Source organism: Castor canadensis, chromosome 12 (genome assembly GCF_047511655.1).
Source record: "Castor canadensis chromosome 12, mCasCan1.hap1v2, whole genome shotgun sequence".
Taxonomy (NCBI): Eukaryota; Metazoa; Chordata; class Mammalia; order Rodentia; family Castoridae; genus Castor; species Castor canadensis.
Genome location: NC_133397.1, coordinates 83,047,994 through 83,075,188, shown reverse-complemented (window position 1 = coordinate 83,075,188; position 27,195 = coordinate 83,047,994). Strand labels below are relative to the sequence as shown.

The following is a 27,195-nucleotide window of genomic DNA, read 5'->3' as shown; positions in this document are numbered from 1 at the left end:
TCATTGTTGGAGAATTACTTCCTGAAATGTATAACCTGAATCTATTAATAAAACATTAGAGAAACCCAAATTGAAGGATGTCCTATAAATTACTGGCTTGTACTCCATCGTAAACATCAAAGGTCAAAAAAGACAAAGAGAGCCTCAGAACTGTTCCAGATTAGGGATTTACGTTTGTCTCTCCCACTGTTGCTGGAACAAGTCATCACAAAGTTAGTGGCCTGAAACAATACAAACTTACTACCTCACAGTTTTATAGATCAACAGTTGGTGGTCTTGGCTGGGTCCTCTGCTGCAGGTCTCTGGGCTAAGTGGGGGTGTCTCCCTGCTGCCCTTCGATCTAGAGGCTCTGAGAAAAATCTGCTTCCAGACTTGTGCAGATGGCTGGATAAATCCAGTTCTTTGTGGTTTAGGACTTAGGTCCCTGATTCTTTACCGGATGTCATCCAAAACCTGGTCTTTCCTCTTCAAGGCTGATGTATTCCATGTGACTCCATGACAGGTCAAGCTCCTCTCATACTTTGAATCTCTTTGACATATGAAAATCTCTCTCACTCCCCCTCTGCCCTCCTCTCTGCTTTCAAGGGTTCATGTAATTATACTGGGCTCACCTGAATAGTCTGGGCTATTCTTCCTATTTTAAGGTCAGCTGATTAGTAACCTTAATTGTATCTGTAAAGCCCCTGAACTGCAGTTCCTAGATTAGAGTTTGTTTAACAAGGAGACAACAATCTTGGTGGTAGGGGAGAGGGTATCTTTAGAATTCTGCCCAGCACAGCATTTGATAGTTAAATATAATCACATTCTCAGATCAGGATAATTAGAAAAATTAGAATATTGGCTTTGGATTAGATAATAGTAGTGTGTCAATGTTAAAGTCCCAATTTAAATGGTTATGAAAGTGAGACCTTTATTCTTAGGGAATCCACACTGAATCATTTTGAGATGAAGGGACATCTTGACTGGAACTGTTGAGAGAAAGAGAGAGAGAAAAATGATAAAGCATATGTAGCAAAATGGTAATGTTGCAGGAGGGCTCAGACAGAGACAGAGAAGGCACCAAAGCTTTTGGGAAGCAAGTTTATTAAGCAAGCTGGCAGCGACTCAGCAGACTCATGTCCTAAGGCTGAGCCCCAAGAACAAAGGGGGCCTTCCTTATATACCATTTGAAGCAGATTACAGAAATGGGGGAGTACAGTTTGTCTCATACATAATCACGTCATTGCATTGGCCACTTTAACCTCTAGGGAGAGGTGACCCTTCTCTGGTCTCCAGATAACCTTCCCCAACTCTTGTTCATCTTTTGTTTCACTGTAGTACTTATCATCTCCCTTCCTCCTCTCTGCCTTCCTGTCATATTCCCCCCTTTGATGCTCAGACCCACATTTTGGTGAAAGAACATCATCTTGATTAGGGGTTTATATTTCCATAGTGCTATTATATGAGCAGCTGTCTTTCTTTCTATAGTGGCTTCCATAATGGTCCTGAAAGTCCGCAGTATCAGAGGGATTAGGCAGGGTAATATCAAGCATGCTCCCAAGACAAGGAACATTGTCCCTATTAAGGTCTTGAATCCGCCTAGGGTCGAGAACCAGCCCCGGAACAGGTTATTGGGATTCCATCCCTTCCAGGTGTGCACAGGGACACGGGCAAGCTTCTTCATCTTATCAGTAATCTCTTTAATTACCTTTCCCTCATCATCAATCTGTAAATAGTAGTTACTCAGATTGAACTTGTCACATACTCCACCCTCTGAGGCTAGCAAATAGTCCAAAGCCAAACAGTTTTGGTAGAAAGCATTGCGTATTTTAGTTTGTTGTTTGGCTAATATGTTGAGAGCTTTTGCTGTTTCATCAGTTATAATTTCAACCACTGCCTGAAGCAGAATTATGCAGTTGAGCATATAGATTGGGGTGCAATAGCCCCAAGAACCATCCTCAGCCCATGTAGCAGGACCATAACATTGAATGATCCAATCTGGAGGCCGTTTGTCATCCTTCTAGTCCCTTATTTGCAGGTTATCTCACTTTTTCCTGTTTATCCTTTCTTCATATATGGAGACTAATTTTTTTGCCTTGTCTGAGGGAGGGTAAGAAGAAAGAAGGCCTGGTGGTGCCCAGAACACAGGATCTGAACCAGTCATTGGGAAGGACTGTGTAAGCTCGTTCACCATAGATCCAATATAGCCCCTTAGGCGTCCACTACTCTATGCCCACAGTTAGATTATTCCAGGCTATTGCAAGCTTAGGGAAATTAGCCAGTGGGTGAGGTTGGGTCTCCATGTGATTAGGAGCCCCCTACCATTGAGTCTCTGGAGTAGCATCATTATAAAATTTTTGTCCCAAACAGACCAAGTCCCCTACCGGGGTGGAGAATTGGCCCTTTGGATGGGAGATACAGTATTTCCCAATAATAGAGGTTTTTAGGAGTCATACATTCTCCCCGAGTCTAGGAAGAATGGTTTCATCAAAGGGCTCTTGTGGGTTTAGCTCTTTTGTCTCCCATAGCCAATAGTCTCCCCTATTTGTTCCCCCTCAAACATAACATGAAGTTACATTTAGAGTTTGTCTATGGACTGAGCTAGAGAGAAGAACATATTTTTGGTTTTAACTGAGATGGGAAACTCACTTTGTATCTCCTCATAAAAGGAGTGAAAGACCTGGTATGAGGAGCTCTCATGAATGATCATGATGAGTTGAAAATGCAGCAATGTAACAGGGTCTGTTCCCTCTCCATTGATTAAAATGCCAAACTTTTTCCCAACTTCCCAACCTGTTTTATTGAGGTTGAAAATAGTGAAATTTACAGGGTTGTAGGCACCAAGAGTACAGTCGGGGGTGGCTTCCCCTTTTTGTAAAAGAGTGGCAGTTCCATGTGAGGTATGGACCTCTCCTTTAAGTCAAGTTGTTCACCTTTCACAACCCCAATAAGGGCAGTAGGCTTGTTCATAGTACACACAACTGAATGTCCCACTGTTATCTTCTGGGCATATATACTTGCCATCTAACCTATAGGTCCTTTCCCAGGCTAGCCCCCTGCAGTTGCCCCAAGGCCCAGTGTTTTCAGCTATTGCAGCTCACACATCAAAATATATGGACACAGGTTTGTTGGGGTCATTAACCCGGATTTGGTTAATGAGTTTCCCGATGCTGGTGAAGCTTCAGACCTTTAGACATTGCTTCCATTGGCAATAGATGGGATTAAAACAGATATACTGACCATCATGAAAGCACACTGAGTAGGTGGTATGGTTGTGAGTGCATGACCCAGCAATGGTGGAATAATAAGTACATAAAACCAGAGTTTTGGTAACAGCATTTCCCACTTGGGTAGTGCACATACATGAGTCACAGTCTAGGATCCCCAGATAGAGAGCTGACCAAGATTAGCAAGAAGAATACATGGAATGGACTCATCCTCAAAGGTGAGATGAGCAACTCCTCAAGCTTCCACTGTGCATCGACTAGTCAGCTTCTGGAGTGACTAGAGCAGGGCTGATATCTTGTCGTCCATGGTCTCCTGTTGTCTCCGGGAAGCAGGGTCCTGTTGGGGAAGAGCACAGTTGTTCCAAAGGGTGATTTTGCACAGTGAGGCTGGGTCAAGGATGCATTTGAGGGAAGCTGGCTTCACTCAACTGTGGTGGATCCAGGGAACAATCTCTCCTTCTTTAACTGCAGTGGGGAGCAGACAAGACAACAAAAGGGCCCCTCAAGGGGGTCTTTAATGGTTGAACATTCCATTCCTTTACCCAAACATCATCCCCTGGTTTATAAGGGTGCATGGGAGTTGTCAGGCTAACAGGGAGTTTCTGTCTTACCCAGTTGTTGATTTTTGAGAGATCCAACCCAAGGACCTATATCTGCTGTCTTAGGGTGAGGTCACTTATTTCCTTAAGGTCCCCTCATAGGCCCTTGACTAAAGGGAGTGGACACCTGAAAAGAATTTCAAAAGGAGAGAGACCTGTCCATTTGGAGATATTTGACCTAATCCTAAGCAAGGCTATAGGCAGTAATTGATCACATTGTAGGTGGGTCTCCTGGCATAGTTTTCCCAATTGCAATTTTAGAGTCCTGCTCATACATTCTTTCTCTGAACTGTGGGGGCAGTAGGCTGTGTGCAGCTTCCAAGTTATTCTTAACCCCTTATCCATCAATTGTACCACCTCAGCCACAAAGGCCAGCCCATTGTCTGGCCCAATAGACACAGGTATTCTGTTAATAGACACAGGTATTTCTGTTAAAGAAAATCATTCCATTTCTTACACTTTTTCTGGCCATTTCTTAGGCTTTCTCAATCCGAGTGGCGAAGGCTTCCACCCATCCTGAGAAGGTGCAGACAAAACACCAGTAAATACTTACATCCTCTGGCCCATGGCATCTCAGTGAAACCCAGAATCAGATTTTCAAAAGGAGTTCCTCCAACACTTTGTCCCTGAGGTGGTGCTCTTGGCCCTCATCGGGGATTGTTTTTGGCACATAAATTGCACCTCTCACATACTGTCTTACTTATGCTGGAAAGCTTGGGGACATAAAAAATGCTGGGCCAACGCGCTCTCGAGAGCTGTTTACACTAAGTGAGTTTCTTCACAGAACTGCTCGACAAATACAGGAGCCAGTGACTGAGGTATGGCAATGCAGCCATCAGTCTGGTAGAAAATTTCCTCTTTTAGTCTCAGACCAAGCCTGTTCTTCTGCAGTATACCATGGTCCCATTCAGATAAGGGGCACAGGAACAAGGCAGCTGTAAGTGAGGCCAAGATGTCCTCCTCTGAGGGCTGCTGGCTTGGCTTCCCTATCAGCCTTTCAGTTTCCCCGAACAGCTGTTCTCTCCCCCTTCTGGTGCCCTCAGCAGTGCTACTCACTTAGGGGCCCATACAGCTTCTAGTAATTCCAGAATTTCTTGTCCATATTTAACACTTTTTCCTCCCAAGTTAATGAGTCCACTCTCTTTATATAAGGCTCCATGGACATAAATGGTAGTAAAGGCATATCTAGATTCCGTATGGATATTTACTTGCACTCTGTAGCAAGTTGTAGTGCCTACATGAGAGCAATAAGCTCAGCCTTTTGTGCAGAGGTCCCGACTGGGAGTGGTCATTATTTATTAATAGCCTCCAGAGTCACTACTGCACAGCTGGAAAAACTTGTGCCTTCCTGGACAAAGGTGCTGCCATCCATGAAATACTCAACATCTGGATGACTAATAGGCTGGTTGGTCAAGTCTGGCCAGCTAGAGAACACCTTATCCATAATTGCTAAACCGTCATGCTCCAGTGGGCCTGAATCAACTGGTAATAGGGTGGCTGGGTTTAGAGTCTTAACAACCTCTAGCCAGATATACAGGTTTTCACATAATATGCTTTGATATTTGACCATTTGAGAGTTTGTTAACCAGTAATTTCCTTTATATTCCACAAGAGTTGAAACAGAGTGGGGAACTCAGACTGTGAGTTCTTGTCCCAAAGTAAGTTTGTTTGCTTCAGCCACTGAGACTGCAGTGGCCACCAGGGCACACAGGCAGGGTGGCCAGTCCTGGGAAACTGTATCATGTTGCTTTGATAAATAGGCCACTGGGTGGTGCTAGGAACCTAGCAGTTGGGTCAAGACACCTACAGCTGTCCCCAGTCTTTCATGTACATAGAGGAAAAAGGGCTTTATCCCATCTGGCAAGCCCAGAGCAAGGGCATTTATGAGTGCCTTCCTAATTTCTTTAAAGTCCTTTTTCTGCTTTTCTGCCCATACCATGGGTTTCCATTCTTCCCCCTTTGTGGCTTCATAAAGGGGGTTTGCCAAGAGAGAGTAAATGGCAATCCAGATCACCAGAAACCTGCAGCTCCTAAAATTTCTCTAATCTGTCGATGGGTCAGAATGGAGCAGACAGCCTGTTTCCTCTCAGGGCCTAGTCTATATTGTCCTTGTTACAGGTGAAACCTGAGATATTTGACAGTTTCCTGACAAATCTGAGCCTTCTTTCTGGAAACCTTATATCCTGCCTTCTACAAAAGGGAGAGAAGGAGGTGAGTTCCTTCCATACAATCCTACTGAGTTGGTCCAGCCAACAGAAGATCATCTACATACTGGAGGGGTGTGCAGCCATGCTGGTTGGCCAAGAAAGCCTTTAAGTCAGACACCAGGGCAGTCCCAAAGATAGCAGAAGAGTTTTTGAAGCCTTGTGGCAAACGAGTCCAAATCAATTGTTCCTTTTCTCCAGTGCTAGAATTTTCCCATTGGAAGGCAAAAATGGGCTGGCTCTGTGGGGCCAGGTGGATGCAGAAAAATTCATCCTTAAGATCCAGGCAGGTAACAAATTTTGCCTCAGCCAGGATAAGGCCCAAAAGCATGTACGGGTTTGGGACTACGGGGTGTAAGGTAACGGTTGCTGAATTAACTGCACAGAGGTCCTAAACTAGCCTAAAGTCTTCAGTCCCTGGTTTGTGGACAGGCAATGGGGGGTGTTCCAGGGAGACTGACAAGGCTGAAGGATCCCATACTTCAGGAGTCTATCAAGATGTTTTTGGATTCCAATCTGGGCCTTATGAGGAATGTAGTATTGCCTCTGGCTAACAGGGATGGCTCCCAGCTTTAATTCTACCACCACTGGAGGTATGTTTTGAGCCAGTTGGGGGGGCGGTGGAGTGTCCTCAGCCCATACTCCTGGAATCTTAAAGGGAAGTTTAGGCATCTCAGGAATTTCTTTAGAGGCATAGTCACCATTCCTCCTCCTGTGCAACTGTGAGGGTCAGAATCTTAGCTCCAGGTCCTCTCAGCTTTAAGCTGCCATGCCATCAGAGTCAAAGGTTATCAGTGCCCTTAGCTTGCACAACTAATCTCTGCCCATCAAAGCCACAGTGCAACCAGAAAGGTAAAGGAACTCATGTCTTACTTCATGCTTTCCAAGATTGCATTTTCTAGATATGAAGAAGGGATGGCGAGTCTGATCTCCCATGGCCCTGATAGTAGTTGCATGTCTTTGTGAGAGAGGGCCCACGCATTGGGTTACAACTGAGTGGGTTATGGCAGTATCCACCAGGAAGTCAATGGGCTGGCCCCCTATCTTCATTCAAACCACAGGCTCCTGGGGACCCAGTAGAATGGAGTCCAGTCTGTCCTGGTCTTCCTCAGAGTCCTCAAAAGTGGTCAGTCTGATGACATCTTCTTCTCTGGGGCCGCTTCTCCCCTGAAAAGGCCAATACTTTCCTTTAATAATTCAGCCTCTGCCACTGGTTGGGGGGCCTCCTGGGGGTCCCTGGGTCTTTGGGGACACTCATTTTTCCAGTGTCCTTCTTGATGACATTAGGCACACTGGTCCTTCCTTAGTTCCTCTCTAGGGTGAGGCTGTTCCAGGGATGTTGACCTCAGACCATGGGGATTGCCTCTTCCTCTGCCATGGCCTGCATGCCAGAGCCCACCCACCTGTCTGGCTAGAACTGCAGCAAGGAGGTCCACCTTCCTTTTCATCTTTCCATCGGCCTCCCATTTGGTCTGGTCTCAATTGACAGACTTTTGTGGCCACCTCCAGAAGCTGGCTGATGTTCATACCAGCAAACCCCTCAAGCTTTTGCAACTTTTGCCTTATGTCCCCCTGGGCCAGGCTGATAAAGACTGCATTAATCATCCTCTGGTTTTCAGCCACCTCTGGGTCAAAAGGGGTGTGTGGGTGGAAGGCCTCACATAGTTGTTCATAAAACTGGCTGGGGCTCTCATCTGGCCCTTGGTGGACTTCTGTTGACTTACTCATATTTATGGACTTTTCCCCTCCTTCCTTCATACCTCCTAATAATGCCTCTGATATCACTCAAGCAACTGGTAATCTCAGTCATCATTGGGGTCCCAGTGGGAGGAGTCCTCAAATAATACCACTCATTTCAGCCATCTCCCACTGCTTCCCTCACAGGGATTTAGGTGTCTCTTGGCTGTAGTGAGTCCGTATAAGCCCCAGACCAGAGGCCCTGTTAGGGCTCACCCTAGGGCATATGAGTTCACCACACACCTGTGGATCGGGACTCCACACTCACTTCGTAACCAGACTACATCTCGGGCTTGCACTTTCATATACTCTCACACAGCACAGCACTTCCACTCTGCTGGAAGTACTTCCACTCTGCTGGAAGTACTTTTGGGGGTGAAAGGCATGGTTTCACCCCCAAAAGGTGGTTACTAGAGTGACTTTTGAGAGTTGATCAGACTCCCCTTCTGCCTTCTGAGACAGGCCTGAATTTGAACCCAGGTTGTTACCAGTCTGATGAGTGGGGCTCCCAAGTTGGTTCCTGAACCTTTCCAGTTTCCTTTGTGCAACTGGAACTCACCTCCTCAGTTCATGAGGAGAGTGACTCCCTTCTCCAGATTGACACAGTCTGGTGGTACCTGGCAGGGGTGGCCCTTCTTGTGGGCTGGGGATGTTGAGCCAGTGACAAGGAAGTGAAAACATCACCCTCCAAATCCTGGATGACATTCACAGAAATGTTGGAGGAGGGCTCAGAGACAGAGAGGACACCAAAGTTTTTGGGAAGCAAGTTTATTAAGCAAGCCAGCAGCAACTCAGCAGATGCGTGTACAAAGGCTGAGCCCCGAGATCAAAGGGGGCCTTTCTTATATACTATTTAGAGGTTACAAAAATGGAGGGGTAACAGTTTGTCCCATACATAATCACATGTCATTGCATTGGCCTCTCTAACCTCTGAGGTAAGGTGACCCTTCTCTGGTCTCCAGGTAACCTTCCCCCAACTCTAGTTTGTCTTTTGTTTCACTCTAGCATTTATTATCTCCCTTCCCCCTCCCTCCCTTCCTGCCATGTAATAGTTGATGAATCTGGTTAAAGGATGTATCTGAGTGTGCTGTACTCTTCAACTTTTGTAAGCTTTAAATTAAATAAACATGAAAATGACAAAGATATTACTAATAATTAGTAAAAATACTAATGCTTAAAAGTTAAGTGACTTACATAAAAAGAAGATTCGAAACTGTACATGAATCCCCAAAAACTTAAAAAACAATTCCACAATTCTACTTCTGGTTTTGTCAAAATATTTATTACAACTCATTTAAGAGTTTGGGAGCAGAGTGGTTTTATACTAATTTAATACTGTTTTTGGTACAGTCTAAAATTTCTGACACAATGCATCTTGTAATCACAAAATAAAAGCACACTAAATTTTGAGAGAAATTAAGCACCATTTTTGTCTGTTTCAGTACAAATGTCTTTACTGTATTGTCTGTTCTTGGCAAGACAAATTATTTATACAGAGAATTGTTGTGTTCATGACAATGGGAAATGATCCAGCCTTTCTATCAGGGCAATATAGCCATTATTCATATTTGGACTTAGGTTGGCACCACTAACTTTTAAGCAGCTCCTTGAGGAGTTCTGGAGAAAGGCCAAATGGAAGCAATCAGCAAACCTGCTCGTGCTGGCAGCAGGCTGCCTTCCTATCTCCTGGGTAGACTCTCCAGAGGCCACAAGAACTTGCCACATCAGCTGTCCCTATCCGTGTGCCAGCAGGGTGAGTCTTTACGCAGGACTTGTGACAAGAGGCCAAGCCACGTAGCTGTCTTCTTTTGCTTAAAATATGTATCATATAATGAACATTTAGAAAATAAGAAAGAGCAGATGGAAGAGAAAGATTATAAATTTACAACTGAGAAATAACCAGACATTTTTGTATTTCTTCCAGATAGTTTTCTATTCGCTTTCTTTTTTCTTCTTCCCATTCTTTTCTTCTCCATCTCTCAATTTTTCCTTTTTAAAAAACTCATAAAGCTGGTGGCTCATGCCTGTAATCCTAGCTACTCAGGAGGCAGAGATCAGGCAGATTGCTGTTTGAAGCCAGCCCAAGCAAATGGTTTGCACTCACAAAAAGGGCTAATGGAGTGGCTCAAGGTGTAGGTCCTGAGTTCAAGCCCCAGTACTGCAAACAATAACAAAAACATTGTAAACTACCTGGATGGGTGTCTGGCCATATGCATATGTACCAGTGCACAAGCAGGTGTAAGTGTGCTGTGTATATGCAGTGGGTCGTGCTGATGGTAAGCAGAGATGGGCCCCTGCACTGCACCCCCTCCAGGGGTCCCACTTACTCCAGGGTCTATGTGTACAGTGCTGTGGGGCTGAACTGTGCACAGTTGGCATATGCATTCTGGGAAAACTAATGCTTTCACCTACCTTCTTCCCTCCACATCCACCTTTAGTGTCTCCAAGATGGCTGGAGATTTCTGGTTACTGTTTGCTCTTATTTCTAGTATAATTGCACTGTGGCCCACTAAATACTCTATATAATTATTATTCATGTTTGATAACCCAGTATTTGATCTACATTTATAAATAGTCCACACATCCTTAAATAGACTTGTACTTTAAATTACAGAGTCAGTGTTCTGCATATATCATTCATGGCAAGCTTACCTATTCAATTCTTCTGTCCATAAGATTTTTTTTAAGGCAAGAGAGGAGTGTTAAAAATCTCTTACTATAATTGTGGGTCCATTTCTCCTTTTAGTTTTACCATTTGTTTCAGTACATTGTGCACGTGATAAAATGCCTACATATTTAGAATGTTGAACTGACCCTTTTGTCACTATGATTCCATAGTGTCCCTTTAATAATTTAAATTTTAATAATTTAATTTTGCTTGCTTTAAAGTCTACTTTGTCTAAACACTGTAACTAACATAGAATAGCTTTTGTGTTGCTGCTGTTCATTGCTGTTTGCATAGTATACCATTCAACATCCTTTTGCTTCCAATTAGTCTGTGACCTTAAATTTAAGACTTCCCCCTGTCTGACCATCTTTGTGTGATAATTAGAATATTTAGTCAATTGCATTTCATGTAATTTCGGAAATATTTTGGTATAAACCTATTATCTTGGTTTCTAATATCTCATCTATCCTCTGTAACTGTTTTCTCCATCTTCCTTCCTTTGGGTTACTCGGGTGACTTATTCCACTTCTATGAATATGGCAGTCACGCATTCTTTGGTTCTTTGAGTGCTTCACACCATGCATATCTTAGCTCACTGCAGCATGAATCAATGACTTTTCAGACTATAATAAATTAGTGCTTTTATCAATTCACAGCCAATGTAAACATTTAGCCCCACTTATCTCCCCTTCCCACATTTTGTGCTATTATGATCTTTAATTTTAATTTTTCATAAAAAAGCAAGTCGTTAAGAATAAGACTTGCCCCTCTCTGCTGCCTGGATGCCTGGATTTCCTTCTCACTATGTGATCTTTTCCATGTGTTTGTTTCCACCATGATGCCCACATCACTAGGATGCCAGTGCCATGCTCCTGAACTTCCAGAATTGTGAGATAAATAAACCTCTTTCCTTACAAATTACCAAGCTTCAAGTATTTCATTTTAGTAACAGAAAATAGACAAAGAGATGCTCCTTTGTATTCCCTCATTCCCAGCCTGCTGATTACCCCTCCATACCAACAACTGATCTTCATTCTGCAATTGTAAATGAGTTCATTTTCTCAACTTTTATATAAATGACATCATTCAGAATCTACTCTTTCTAGTGTGGCTTCTTTCAGCTAGCATAATTAAGAGACTCATCAAGGCAAGAGTCATTACTTTCCATAGACGTATAGTATTGCAGTGTATGCATATGCCACAATTTGTTTATTAATTCAGCTGTTAATAAACACTTCAGTTGTTTCTAGTTCTGGCTCTTACAGACAAAGCTGCTATAAACATTCCTGTGTAAACAGTGACTTTTACTTGCTTTAGATAAATGTCTAGAAAAGGAATATCTGGATTTTATGGTAAATAAATGTTTAAGAAACTGCCAAACTTCCAAAGTATATATATCATGTTCTATATAGCAGTATTTGAGACTTCCAAATCCTATACATCTTTGGCACCACTTGAAATAATCAAACATTTTAATTTTAGCTCTTCTAGTAGCTATTTCATTGTGATTTTAATTTCCCTAATGAATAACATCATTGAATATTTTTCATTTGTTTACTTGGCATATATAAATATATATATATGTCTTCATGGATGAAGTCTCTTCAGATCTTTTTGTGCTTGTTAATTGTGTTGTTTGATTTGGGGATTTCTTTACATATTTTACATGCAAGTCCTTCATCAGAGATCTGTTTTGCAAATTTCTATCTGTGGCTTATTTTTTACTCATTTAACAATGTCTTTCATAAGCCAGAAATTATTGATTTTGATGAAGCCTAATTTACCAAAAATTTTTGTTTATGGATTGTGTTTTGGGGTGTTGTATCTAAAAAATTTTTGCCAAATTCAAGATCACAAAAACCTTCTCCTGTTTCCCTCTAGAAACTTTGTGCTTTCAGATTTTGTATTTAGGTGTGTGATGTATTTTGAAATACCTTTCAATATTATGTGAGATATAGATCGCTTTACCCTATTATTCCAGCACTGTTGAAAATACTAGACTTTCTTCACTTGATCACTTTTGTGACTTTATAAAAATCAATACACTACAAATGTGTTGGTCTATTTCTGGATCTTTTTTTTTTGCAGTACTGAGGCTTGAACTCAAGGCCTTGTGCTTGCTAGGCAGGTGCTCTACCCCTTGAGCTACACCACCAGTAATACCACCCTTATCTTGAACATGACAGCTTCATAATAAATCTTGAAGTCTAGTAATGTACAACTTGCACATTGTAAATGGATTTCCTGATTTTCTTTTCATATGTGCATGCAATGTCTTTTGCTCTTGCTTCCCCCACCTTGATTCTCCTCATTTATGGAGTCACACAAAAGTGTCTAATCCACAATCTTTCCCCTAGAGCAAGGATAGTCGGTTAACAAACAATGCTAGAGCAACTGGATGTTCATATGCCAAAAGTGAACTTAGGGATGGGTGCTGGTGGTTCACACTGTAATCCTAGCTACTTGGGAAGCTGAGATCAGAAAGATCATGGTTCAAGGCCAGCCCACACAAATACTTCATGAGATTCCATCTCCAAAATGGACTGGAGATGTGGCTCAAATAGTAGAGTGCCTGCTTTGCAAGCACAAAGCCCTGAGTTTGAGCCCCAGTCCCACAAAAAAAAAAAAAATGAACTTAGGAACATATACAAAAATTAATTAAAAATGACTCAAAGGCCTGAATATTAAGTCTATAAAAGTTCTACAAGGAGTCATATGGGAGAAATCTTTGTGATCTTTGATTAAGCATGGATTTCTTAGACACACCACTAAAAGCAGACTCCATAAAAGAATAAATTGGACTTCATCAAAAAAACAAAAAAAACACCTTGCTCTTCAAAGAGCTATACTAAGAAAATGAAAACAGGAGCCAGAGACTGCACCTTTGCTACCCCTAGGCATTTATCCAGGAGAGATGGAAGCATGTGTCATATGAAGACCTGGATATGAATGTTCACAGCAGCTTTATTTCTAATGATGAAAGACAGGTTGGCCTCAGATTTCTCACCTGCAGCTCTCGAAGCCAGAAGAGGCTGGAATCAAGTCATAGACTGTAGAGAGGTCAGATGGCTCATCATCAACTTCTTTAACCTGACTGTGAGGAGAATGTAAATGCAAATATACAAGGATTTAGTGAATGTATCTCCCCACTGGAGAAAAATATTGAGGAACTCTAAATAAATCATAGAAACTGAGACCTAAAGGTAAGAGAAGATGAAGAAGAGAATAACTTTATTTTTTTTGAGACCGGTAGCCCAGGCTGGCCTCAAACTCATGGTCTGCCTGCCTCAGCCTCCTGAGTGCTGGGATTCCAGCTGTGCACCACCAACCCCAGCTCTACATCTCCATTTTAATGGCTGCTTTGTGCTTCCTAACCTCCATGATTTCCTTATGGATGTATGGAGGTATTTTTTTTTATAATATCACATGCCATATATATAATGTATCTCTCTCTCTGTATATAAATGTGTGTGTATGTGTATATATATATATATACATATAATATACATATTCAAAATAATGTATCTGTTCAGGCTGGCAGAAGACTCTGAGGAGGAGTGGCTCAGGGAGGAAATGAAGCCTGTGACAGAGTCTCTGTTCCTGTCTGGGAGGAACATCACGCTGGTGGCTCAGAAGCTCCATCTGCAACCAGAAAGTCAGTGCCACCAGGAGGAACTAGTGACCACAGCTCAGCAGATCCTGGTGGACACCACAAAGGTGAGGCTCTGTTAGAGCTGGCTCACTGGTTGGTCATTGCTGGGGAGCATGGACAGGCATGTTGCTCCCATAGTAGATGCCTGCCCCAGAGAGTGAAATCTGCCCAAGTTTCTGTCAAGATCACAGGCATAGTGTGCATTATCAATTTAATTAACAATAAAGGTGGAAGCTGCCATAGGAAACTGAGTGCACATACGGAGTCAGGATGCATGACGTTAAACCTACCAGGGACCTTCCCATCCCCCACATTTAGCCACCAACCTCTAATAAAAAGATGTCACTATAAGGGTCATTTTCCATCCTGCCCATGACCAGCAACTATGGGAAGAAGGTACTGAAATCTCTGCAACTGGCAAACCAGGCTCCCAAATGCAAGCTCTACTGCACTGGCCTGTAGTTGGAAGGGTCTCAGGGAGCCTGGATAACCCCTCAGCCTCCAGGTACTCTTCATTTTCCATCCTGACATTCCACTCTAAGGCACAACTTTTAGATTGGAACACTGCTCCTTGTTAAAATCCATATGTCTTAATTATTATTAAATATTATTCATCACTACTAAAATTTTAGTACTGTGGGTTGTTGGGGGAGGGGCGTGTTTTAACAGGCCCTATAAAGGAGGATTGAAAATGGGAAGAGGAGAGAGGCAGAAGCAGAGGGCTGTGGCTACCTGCTGATGGGTGGAGGAGAGGGAGAGGAAGGCTGGCTCTTGGTTTAGGTACGGGCTCCGTTGGTAGGGATGGACAGGGCTGTCTGGGAGTGGCAGGGTCAAGCTAGAGAAGATATCTCAGAGGTGCCTCCTGGGCAGGCAATCCCTTCAGCACCCATCACCCTCATTCAAATAATAAGCCCCCCCCCAAAAAAAAAAATCCAACCCTGGTTAGACCCCATATTAAACAAGGCTCAGATTTAGGAAGCTAATCCGAATGTAACCAAACATAAACACCACTCCTACGTGATTCTTTTTTGGCCTGTTTCTATGTTTGTAAACTGGGGGATGGAAGTAGCTGCCATTGCTGTAACCATCACTCCAAAACTGTGCAACCATTTTTAACCTCTCTTCCCGGTGATTGCCCGAACAGGTCCTGCTCCTTGAAGACGCAGCGATGGCGAGGAAGACGGTGAGAGCAGCGGGTTGGTGTCTGACCTGTCTGGACCAGCTGGAGGCAGTAGGGGATGCGAGCTCGCTGAGCTGCCCCTTAGCTGACCTGGCCGAGGCGCTGCTGCACCTGGGTCACCTGACGGCGTGCGGGCCGGAGGGACGCCTGGGCCGCGAAAGTCGCCTGCTGCGAGGCTGCATCCCCACGCTGTTCGCAGCTGCCCGCGGCCACCTCCGGCATCCGCGTGATCCACAGCTAGCCATCTCCCGGCGCCACGTCTTCGCTCTGACCAGGAAGATCCTCCGTGGAGTCCTGGACCGGCTGGAGCCGGTCGCCGCCGCCCCAGCTCGCACGCAGAACGGAGCGTTCACCAGGCGCCTGTGGCAGCTGCGCGAGCTGCTAGCTACGCGCGCGCCATTGCGCCTGGCCGACAGCCTGCTGGACGCGCCGCTGGCCCCGGTGCTCTGGCACTGCCTGCGCTTGGCCGCCTGCTCCGCGCCTCCCGAGAGGCTGCTCCTGGTGGCCCACTGCCGCCAGCTGCTGGAGCTGCGATGCGCTGGCGTTCGGCGCCTGGACGCAATCGAGGAGCCTCTGGTGACAAGCCAGAGAACACTGGAGCCAGGGGAGGAATGCTCAGCAATGCAGGCCGCGACTGAGGCCCTCTCCCAGGGAGTCCGTGCTGGGCTCCTGCACCAGATCCTTGACACGTTCACTGACACTCACAGCCCTCTTCAAAGGCTGGCCCAGGCCTCCGTGGCGACTTCCCCGATTGGTTCTCTATGGGATGACGAGGTCTTGTCAAAGAGCCTCCAGCTTTTCCTTGCTGCTTTCTGTGACCAGGCCAACCAGATGCTCCAAGTAGCTCACTTGGTCTTGGTTTGCTGTCCCCGACAACAAACTGGTAGAGAGGTGGAAGCTGCCATGGTAGGCCTTTGGAGGCTTGTGGTCAGAGTGCAACAGCTTTTCTCACAAACCCCGCAAGGGTCTGGACTGGACTGGAGTCCTACCAACCTGCAGGCCCTGCTTCAGGCCTGGGCCCGGGCATCTGAACGCCTATTGGCATGTTTTGATGATGTTCTCAGTATCCCTGAATTCCTGAATGTGTCTATTCAGGAAATGATGAAGCACTTGGATTTCTTAGCATGGGCTTTGAGGACTGGAGATTCCAGAGAGTTTTCCAGACACATGGCATATTTACAGGGCCGAGCCACACACATAGTGCAGGTAATGAGTAGGTATGTGGACCAAGACCGAGATCCCATTTTCCGGAATGGCCTGAGAGTCTTGATCCAGGAGCTGGAGCAGTCTTCTTTGGCCCTGGGTGTAGCTGCTGTACAGAGTTCAAGTAGGTACCGTTCTCAGGAGGCAGATGCATTTTTAGCAATGGCAAAACATCTCATCTATTCAGCTCAGCAAGTCCGAGAGGGGCTGGATGGGACCAACCACCCAGATATCCTCAGTCCCCTTCGAGGCCAAGTCCAAAGGTCTTCCATTACTAAGGGATGGCGTTATTTCATTCTCCCCAGCCTCCAGGACTCCAGAGCTCCTGAAATGAAATTCCAGAAGGTGCCTGGATTAGGGGAAATTGGCCCAGGCACCTCTTTTCTGCCAATGGAACAACCTTCTTGCCCCTTGATTTCTGACACCCATCCACAGCAGAGGGGCTCTCCACTCCCTGCCACCAGCAAACTCACTCTTGCTGTAGGGAGCCAGGACCACCAGGTAGTTGCCTCAATGTGTACCAATATGCCAGAATGGGATGCAGCTGTGGATGCAGCTCAAGAGGCCCTGAATGGGGAGGAAGCACTGCAGTCAGAGAGGATGACAGGACTCCAAGAAATCTCAACACTGACACCTTCTGTTATTAACCTAGCAAGGGAAAAAATCCATAGCACAACTTCTAGAAATAACAATCTTCTGGAAGTGGCTTTCCAGCTGTCTGGGAGGACAGAGAAAAATAAGCAGGGTTTGGTAACCATGGCTGGTGACTGGTACCCTCTGTGTCAACAACTATTTGGCCATAATCCAACAGCTGATCTACCAGAGAGCATGGCAGTGTTCATGGAACTTCAGCAGAATTTAGCCTCAATGGTCCAACTAGTAGCTAAAAGTGGACCTATGTGTTTGGATAAGAAGGACCCTGACTCAACCAGGCATCAAGAAGTGCTTCAACAAATGCAAGGCAGATTGGAAGAGGTGAAAATCCATGCTAAACAGCTGTTGGATAAAGTTCTGGCCTCTGTTGGTCTCCAAGCCCCCAAGTTGTGGGAAGAACACATTGAGAATGGGTGCCTTTTATGGTCAGTAGCTGTCCAAGACCTGATCCAGAATATGGAGAAGCTCAGCAGGAGAAAAGGCCTGTTCCTACTGCCCTTGCGACAAGCAGTGAAGGACCAGCAGGGGTTGCAGAAAGGGTTGGATCACGTAGCACATGTTTTTCAAAGGCTTCAAGAGGCTGCTAGGCTGTCTAGGCTTCTGTGTGGGGATGAGCAGGTAAAGGGTGAAGTCTCCTTTCTGTGCAGGGAAGTTCATGTGCTAAGAGATGCTCTGACAGATGTGGCACACATCCTGGTCTCCTCCCCCAAACCATCTCCAAGCCTGTCTACACGCTTTGAACTTCTCTGCTTGGAGCTCACCCTTCGAATCAAGGCCCTGACTGGCTACCTCAGCAGCATCAATGCAGACTACGAACATGCTTTCCAAGATGCTGTCTACCCAATGCTCTCTTTCTACCAGAATCAGACCAGGACAGAAAACTCTCTGGAAAGAATGGTGTCTGGTATCAAAGCTGTACAAAGACTTATAACAAAAGGTCAAAAGCCTGGGCCCTGTCAAAAAGACCTTCTTGCAGCTCTGGAGAGCATTCTCATCCTTACCAAGGAGGTGGCCCAGAGGGTCCCTGTGCTCCAAGAACACACAGAGGAGTGGGAATTGTATGTGCTGGACTGGCTTCAATGGGAATGGGCAGCCAAGTCCCACCATGCAGTGGCCCAGCTCCAAGCCTGGCAAGGTGTTCATACCAAGGCCTGGAGACTCCTGGACCAGTGCTTGAAACCCAGGGAAGAATCAGCAAGGGCCCCAGAACAGAACCTTGTCCAGCCCCAGTTCCACTATGAGGAGGGTACAGCAGAAGCCACTGAAGGAGACAATGTGGGTTCTCAAGGCATTGCCCCCAGAGGCACCCCAGAGAGTTCAGTGGGGACCTGCACTGCTGAGCCAGCCATCACCAGGACCACCACAGCAGATGTGGGCATGGTAGTCTACTTGGCATCTTTCCTTCTCCCCTACCTCAACCCTTTCCTAGAAACCAAAGACCCAGCCAAGTTCCAGGGTCTCAATTGCCATGTGTATAATTCACGTTGGGCAGGTAGTATGTGCAGTCTCTGAGAGTACAAGCTTAAGACTCAGACTGTCTGGGCTGTGGCTGTACTTACAGTTTCCTAGCTGAAAAATGCATGGAAGCCTCATCACCATTTTTGACTTCCCTACTCCATGGCTAACAAAAGCATTCATGTGAAATATTTGCACTTTCCTGGCATATAGTAAGTGTTCTAGAAATAGTACCTATGCTTACAATAGTCTTCTGTGGAGTTTTTCCTGATCACCACAACTGTCTTGCTATGACTTGTGGATAAGAGGACTTCATGCTGCTTTGACCTCTGCAGATGTTCTGCTATGATTAGGGTTTCTTTTGTTTGCAAGTGGCAGGAATCCAACTAGAATCATGTAGGGAAAAAAGGATTTGTGGAACTGAAAAGAGAAGAGGACTATTGACTACCTTCCATGCTCACACTTGTTTCCTTCCAGGGCAAGGCAGGACACTTAGGCATTGTGGCTTCCAAGTGTTTAATTTACTTACATTAAGCATGACCAAAGTCACAGGAGATAGTATAGACTGATAGAACTCAAGAAATTCCCAAGCAGATGTGTTCAGCCAAGCATTTGATGTACAGCCTCATCCATCCCCTTCATGACCTTATGCTTTGCTGCACACAACCTCCCAAACCATTCCCTAGCCCTTCTACCAAGATAAAACTGGCCATGCCATGTATTTCTCCACCTCATTACTCTTTACTTCATTTTCCTCACTAAAATGTCTTTGCCATAAGAAAGGACCAAAGTAACAAGGTAAAGACCAGGCACAGTTCCCTTTTCCTGAAGTCTGAATCCCCTTTGCTCAGACACCAACTATCATCTAGTCTCACTCACTTATCTACTAATATTATAAATTCAAATATCCTGCAGGCTCCCCCTTTTCTTCTCTGTTTCTTCACAGGGTCTTCTGATACATACTTAATGCCAGTGGATTACTGGCTTCATTCTGGTTCTGTCAGTTCACCTGATACATCCCCCTTCCATCAAAACCTCCCTACAGAGCATTTCCCTTAGCTGCAGGGCAGGATGATGCTGGCTGCCCAGGTCTGTAGACTTCCATGGAAAGAACAGCAAGTTCATTCAGCTCCATCACCACTCCTGTCCATGAAGGGAAGTCATCTCTCCCACTGGAGGCTGGTTTCCTCTAGGTGAGGAGCAAGGCCTCACATTGCAAGGTTTCTATCCTCCAGGGATAGAAAACTGGAACACCCAGTAGAAAATTGGAATGAGGAAAGGGACTCTGTCTCAAGGGCCTATCCTTGGGTGTGAAAACTCTTAGAGAAGGGAAAATTGCCACTGTGACTTGTGTCTGTTGCAATTCTCACTCCTGAGGGCTCTTGAGGTGCAGAGAGAGACACACCCTCCATAGCATCCAGACAGTATCGAAAAACAGTGAGCACCTGTCAGAACTTGCTGAAGGAGGACATAAGTTGGGAGTGGGGCTTCTGGTACTTGTACATCACTCCCTGAAAATTCTTTATTCCAGTTATGGGATCTCTGACACACTATCCTAGGCCTCTCTCCTTATTGAAGAGCCTGGAGACATTTCTAGATTTGGATGCTTAAAGTTCCTGGTAGTTAAATATGAGATATAAATTGAACAGGATAGTCCTGGTTTCCTAACCCTTAGCTCCAGGACTGTCATTTCTTCCTTCTCGACTGTCAGTCTCTGCAGTTAAGTCTTGGTCTCAGCTGAGTTCCCTCCCCTCCCTTTCACCCACTCTTGGTCAGCCATCCATATGACCTTTGGCTCTCTCAAGAAAAGGCTCACCCTTTCCAGCATTCAGAAGATTTCTCAAACTGTCTAAAAATAGACTAATGAAGCAATAGAAGACATTGCAAATTTTCAGATGGTGGGGATGCTTTCATTGAAAAAGCCAATACAAAACCAACAGCAAAACCAGGTGACTTCTCAGTATGCAGTAGCTCAGTGTTTTAATCCACTCCATGTTGCTTTAACAGAATACCATAGATGAGATAATTTATAAAGAAAAGAAATTTATTTTGCTCACAGTTCTTTTTTTTTTTTTCTTTTTTCATTTTTCTTTTATTATTCATATGTGCATACAAGGCTTGGTTCATTTCTCCTCCCTGCCCCCACCCCCTCCCTTACCACCCACTCCGCCCCCTCCCTCTCCCCCCCCAATACCCAGCAGAAACTATTTTGCCCTTATTTCTAATTTTGTTGTAGAGAGAGTATAATTGCTCACAGTTCTGAAGATTGGGAAGTCCAAGATCAGGGGGCTTCATCTGGTGAGGTGAGGCAAAGAGATAATCCAGGATATTCTCAACTCTTTGTTATTGGAATTATTCCAACTGCAGAACAACTTGTCCTGATTCTGGGATCTGGAAAAGGTTTAGGGGAGGCTCTACTAGAGACAGAATAGGCAAATCGCACGGTCTAACTGTGAGTACTCAGCCCACCTGTGGTTGTCAGAGGCTGCTATTGTTCTCACTAGAAAGTAACAATCAAGTTAACAGAGAAAAAAATCATAATTATTCACAGTAAAGTAAAGACCTTTGGTATAGAGTAATTGATGTGGAAGTGGTTGGGTTGTCAGAGTGAGAACATTGGAGAATTCTTGAATTTCTTCAAGAGGCTACAGAGTCTCCCTTCTCCCATATAAGCCTGAAAATTCACAGGAGAGAGCAAAATATTTACTCTCTTCTGAGAGAGAGAAAAATATAAGCCAAATATGTACAGTACTGAGATCTGAGTGTGCCAGCTTTGAGCTTATGAGAATTCTGGATAGGGAATCATCATATCTCTTCTGTCTGATTCCCTACGTATTTGGATAAGAATGCCAAGAGCTGCAGTGACATGGAGGAATCAGGAAACTTCTGATTTCCTCTTGTTTTTCTTTAAAAAAGGACAAAATAGAAATGAACATTCCCACTGTAGTTTAAAGGTCTGGGTGTCAGGAGTTCATTAATTCTAACCTGTTGTCTCCTTACAGAAGCAGAATGTCAGCCCTTTTCTCTCCCCTGGCTGTCCAGCCACACCACATACTGAGAAGGACCAGCATCTCTCCGAGGATGGCAGTAGGGAGCGTGAGAACAGAATCACCCAGATTACTCAGGAGATGGCCAAGGAAGTGCTTCTGATGGCTCAGAGTTTGAGGAAGAAAGGGCACATCCTGGTACTTGGGCCATGGTGGTGGGAGGACTGGGTATCACATGGGGAAGTGGGGTGCCCCACTGCTGCCCTCCAGGAGCTGGGGCAGCCTTGGACAGCTCCCAGAAGGAAAGGCCTCAGGGAGGTCTTTCAGCAATCAGCATCTCTATGTGTTCTCTTCATTCTCTATCTAGGTATATCATAAAGCCCACTTTGCTTCTCTCACCTCCTTTTTTGGGTTTAGCTACTAAGATTTGTCTTAGTCCACCAGAGGAGATAATTTTTCCAAAGCTGCAGCCTGGTAAAATTAAGGACTCATTTACATTCCAGAAGAATGAACTGAAGGGACCTATTTATATCTTTAAAATTCCCCCAAAATAGAGTTTACTGTAGCTTTCTGAAGGGTAGCCACTCAGGGCCAGCACAGCCTGGAAGGGAAGAAGGATGTTCTTCCACCAACTTCTGGGGGCCTATTTTAATTATGTGTGGCTTATTTTAATTCTCTTTATCTCTCTTCTTGATTAAATTGAGGTAAGCATTGTTTAATATCAACGAACCATTATGAGAAAAGAAAACAAGTGTGCTGAGTGTGTGGACCAAAAGGAAGATACAAAATGGCAACAAGAGCCTTTTGGAAAACTTCTAGTGTGGGTCTCCTGGGTGCTAATGACTCCAAAATTGAACCACATTGGACCCCACTTTCTCATCCTGGGGGCCAAGGGATCCAGAAGAGTGGCTGTCAAGGCATCCCCTTGCCTTGTTGACTAAAAATCCAAACCCAGAGGTCCTACTACCCCAAGACTCAGACTTTTCACTGTCTCATCCCCCCTTCCCAGTCCCTGTCCCCACAACTGGTCAGCTTTTTGCTGGAATGGTGACCTCAATGTCATTAGAGCAGAAGTAGCAGTGGTTACCCCTTCTTGCTGACTCCTCTTTTCCTTCCAAACATTTGATATTCTAATACATACATATATATATGACCTTCCATATAACATAATATATATGTTTTTATATGACTTTAATGCTGGGAATGGATGTGTGGCTAAGGACCCAGAAATATGCAAACTCTCCACCCCAATGAGTTCCCTAAGAGAAATGAACACATGAAGGGAAATAACAAAAGGAAAACTAAAGCACCATTTTAATAGTGAGGCTAGTGCCAGGTAAGAAGGAACTACACTGAATTCTCCCCCAACCTCTGAAAATCCCAAATACTATTTTTATTTTTGAGACAATTTCTAACTATGTAGCCCTGGCTGGCTTCAAAATCACTATGTAGCAGGCTGGACTTGAACTCGCAATTCTCTTACCCAAGTATCCTAAGTAATAGGATTATAGGTGTGCTTCAAATCCTGATATTAACACCAACTAAATTTTAACAACCACAGTGTCTGGTGCCCTTAAGTGAAACAAACAAGATTTAAAAAAAAAAATGCAGGACTTCAGGATTTTCTGAGGCAGAATATTTAGATCTTATGATATGAACTGAGAGGAAACCATCCTAGCATCCTAATTGAAGAAAGCAAGAGTGGGATGGGGGAGGGGGAGATTGGAAGAAGGCTTTTCTTGGAAGGCAGAAAAGATACCCATCTCCTTTCTTGTCAGAGGTCGGCAGACTGTTCTCATGTGGTTTTAGTTTTCTCTGGTACCCTTGAGACCCAGGTTAGGAGTTCTGAAATATTCCAACTTGGCTTCTTCAGTTGAGACCTTCCCCTTCACACATGGAGGTGATTCTGCTGAAGACCTTCTACATAACATAGAATATTTTAAACCTTTGTTCTGTGTGCCAGCAGAGAATAATAGCCATTCTCCAAGTCATTATCCAGACTAGGGATCTGGAGCAGTCTATATACAAAACAAAACACTCTCAGGAGAATCAAGGGGTGAGGATCCTATCACCCTTATTACTCCTTATCATTTTAGTATTCCTCTTCATTCACTTCCTAAAGACCAATGATTACTTTCGAGTATGGTAGAAATTGCTTTGGTTTAGGCTTTGCACATAACTGCATTCACTCCCTTCTTATTGAAATTGCAATACCTCTAGTGACCTAAGCCTTTCACACTGAAGTTGTTAGGATTTCTTTCTTCCTGCCTGGAGAAGCTGGGGCAGCATAACACATGAGGAGAAGAACCAAGAACAGTTTCCCCTTCTCCCCCCGTGACCAGGCATTTCAAAAAGCACGGGGAAGCTAAGCTAAGTTCTGCCCATTAAGTTAGTGTTTGTTCCTCAGGGCATTTAGGAGGGCATGTGCAACAGTCCAACTCTATTTTTGATGTTTGTTGGTGACTTTAAGACCCCTCCTTCCTTTCCCTTTCTGTCCTGCCCTGGACAAGCCGATAAGAAAGCACAGACACTGTCCTTTGGCACTAGTGGGACCACATAAGCCCTGGTCCATGTGTGGAAACCTGCATCCCACCCAATAAAAGCAATGCCTGTCTCTTTTCTCTGTTTTCTCAAATTTCAGACCTGGTTAGGAGTCTGCCCTGCTCACCCAAGAAAGCCTTATTATGTGAGTCTCAAATCCTTTCGTATCTTCTTGGTTTATGTGTGACATCCATCATCAGCCTCTACGTCCAAACCAAGTTTTGGGAGAGCAAGTCCATCCTGTCTCTTCAGGGTGTTATGGTAGTAGGACTTGTGACATTTCCTGGTTACTCTTTTGTTCTATGGCAATTTTCCTAAGACCTGTTGAAGGGCCTCTGCCTGCTCATACCAGACAAGCAGGGGAGGGTTGGTTTGGATTCTGTATCAGCTGGAATAACTGAGCCTACTACAGGGCACGGATCTCATGGAGAATGGGCTAGATCATGACCAGGAGGCTGGCAGCCTGGCCTTCAGCAGCCTTACAGATGGCTGAGACTAAGTTTCTTACTAACCTAAGAAGCTTCTGGAGTAGTTCAGGAGAGAGATGCTGCCTGAAGCATTTTGGGGGCTAAAGTAAGTTATGCCAAGCAAGTTTTGGACAAGCTTTGTAGTTAGTGACCAATGTCTTGGGTACAACCTGTGAGGGCAGTGTTTACCTACTTTCAATGCTCTCATTTTTTTGATATAGACCAAAGATCAGCTCATTACTTCTGCTAGGAAAATTGCAACTTCTGGACAAAACTTCGCCAGACTTACCTGCATCATTGCTAAGAATTGCATAGATGAAAGATGCTCCCAGGAGCTTTTGTGTGTGGTGGAGCAGATTCAAACACTGTGCAGCCAGCTCCACATCATCTCCAGGTAGGAAGTGATTTTGGTGAAACTGCTGAGCTCTGTCCTCTTGAGACCTGGTGTGTGTGTGTGTTTCCTTGTTATATATTTCTTGTCATTTTTTTTTTTTTAGCCTCAAGAGTTTACATTGGTCCCTCTTCCCTGCAGAACACTGGGTACTTACTTCAGTGTTATTACTGCACTCACAACACATCAGGGGTAGTCTACAAACACAAATGACTAATATCCTGTATTTAAAACTATGTGTCAATTTTGACTAGAAGCTCTCTGTTTTTTACACTAATCCTAGCTAATGAAAAAGCCAGTTATCTTTAAAATTACAGTCACGTGTGGGATAACGACATTCTAGACAATGACAGTTCACATATGCAATGGTGGTTCCATATCATTATGTAATCTAATGGTACCACAGCCATGTTAGTGTGTGTAAGTACACTATGATGTTTACACAATGGCAAAATTGCTTAATGACAGAACTCATCCATGCCATGAAGTGGGCATGACTGTAATGACTGTACCTAAATAGCAAGTGAAAGCCTATAAATGTCATCTTCCAAGAAAAACTTCATTAGCCCAGAGCTCATGTTAGGATGAATTCATTTAAACACAAACAGGAAGGAGCAAAGTCCCTGAGGAGGGAAAAGGAAGGAGACTCTTGCACAGTGCAGACATTTTTCATTGTATAGTCAGCATTGCTTTTATAAGCCAAGAATAACTGTCCCCATTTCAGAGACAAGGAACTTAGATCTCCTTGTGAACAGACTTATTCAAACGCGTATCTCTCCTCAGTGACAAGGTTTTACCCCTCTTCAGCATGAAATACAGACAGTGGCAAAGCTGAGGAATTGAGGTCAAACTGCTGAGGTAAGAAACCAGATGGTGGGCTTGATGTGTGGCTGAAGTGGTAGTGTGCCTGCCTAGCAAGTGTGAAACCCTGAGTTCAACTCCACAGTACCACCAAAAAAGCAAAAAAGAGAGACAGAGAGAGAGAGAGAAAAAAAAGAAAGAAAGAAGAAATCAGATGGTGTTGGGACTCAGAAAGTGATGCCTCAAAGTACGCCGCTCACAAAGAAAGCTCACAAGAACAGTCTCACGTCTGTAGAGCAAAGTTTAATGGCAGGCCCAAACTGCCAGGCTGCCTGGGGAAAAGATGGCACAGCAGCAATTCTGGGCCAGGTGTGGCTTTTATAGAAGAGGGAGGTTAAAGAAGTTAGTGCATGAGCAGTAGTCTCTGGTAGGGGTGGGGCTATCTTAGAGCATGGGAATTTCTGTTAAGGGCGGGGCTATTCTTGGAAGTTTCTCAAGTGAGGTCTGAGGATAAAATGGCCACTGATTTATAAATGGTGACATTATTGTTCTATCATTCCCCCATTTTTTCTTTAATAATGATGAGGGTAGGGGCTGAGGATCAGGAATTGGGGCAAAGCATCAGTCTCTTCAGCTGCTTCCTGCTGTCAGGGGGTGTTGTATAGGGCAGGATCCTCAGGCTCCTGTGGCATCCTGGATGGGGCCTTCACAGTAGTTTTTCCAAGCAGTTTTGGAGAAGTTGATATCCCTGGAGGTACCACTGGTTAAACTTTTGATTAGCAATAACAGACATGTAGTATGATACAAGGGAGGAAGCTTAAGAATAAGAGAGCAAGAAACATAAGCATTAGGATGGGCATTAGTCAGGAGAAGCACTGTGAAATGTTGTTCCCTAGACAATTTCAAGGGTCCTCCAGTTCCCTTCTCCATTTTTTTTAACTGTTCCTTGAGAGGTGCTGCCACTGGGGGATCCCATTGAGCTTGACAGCAGTGGGTGTTGTGAGAATGACCAGATGAGGACTGGTCCACCAAAGTCCTAATGGAGAGGGTAGAAGATCCTTTAGGAGAACAAGATCCCATGGTTTAACTGAAATTGTTTTAGGGTGAGCAGGATCTGCTCCACATGCTCTCTGAGAAGTTCCCTGAGAAGGTTAAGGTAAGGCAGGTAGTCAGCCAGAGAATCAGGGTCTGTTGGAGGCAAGTTTTCTAAGAGAAATGGGTGGCCATACATTATTTAAGACCCAAATAGGAATATTAGGAGGAGCATAAGAAGGTGTCTGCTAAGGGACTGTCTACCTAGAGATCTAAATTCTGCAAAACCCTGTAACTCCCAAGAAAGCTCTAAGCTGCCTTATGGTATGTGGGAAATGGAAGATTGGGTCAATTCCCTCATGACTCAAGGAGTGAGTCTGTCCCTTTAAGAACACACCTAGGTAGGTGACCTGTGGGA

At 44.5% G+C, this 27,195-nt stretch overlaps 1 protein-coding gene across 1 annotated transcript in view; it reads left to right on the top strand.

Moving 5' to 3' along the window:
• The window catches only part of LOC141414732 (uncharacterized), a 70,011-nt gene that overhangs the window by 28,970 nt on the left and 13,846 nt on the right, over positions 1 to 27,195 (top strand). The window contains exons 3-6 of the mRNA XM_074049029.1: positions 13,948 to 14,131; positions 15,211 to 18,483; positions 21,561 to 21,743; positions 24,775 to 24,947. Of these exons, the coding sequence (XP_073905130.1) occupies positions 13,948 to 14,131; positions 15,211 to 18,483; positions 21,561 to 21,743; positions 24,775 to 24,947 (3,813 nt within the window). The remainder of the gene's footprint in view (positions 1 to 13,947; positions 14,132 to 15,210; positions 18,484 to 21,560; positions 21,744 to 24,774; positions 24,948 to 27,195) is intronic.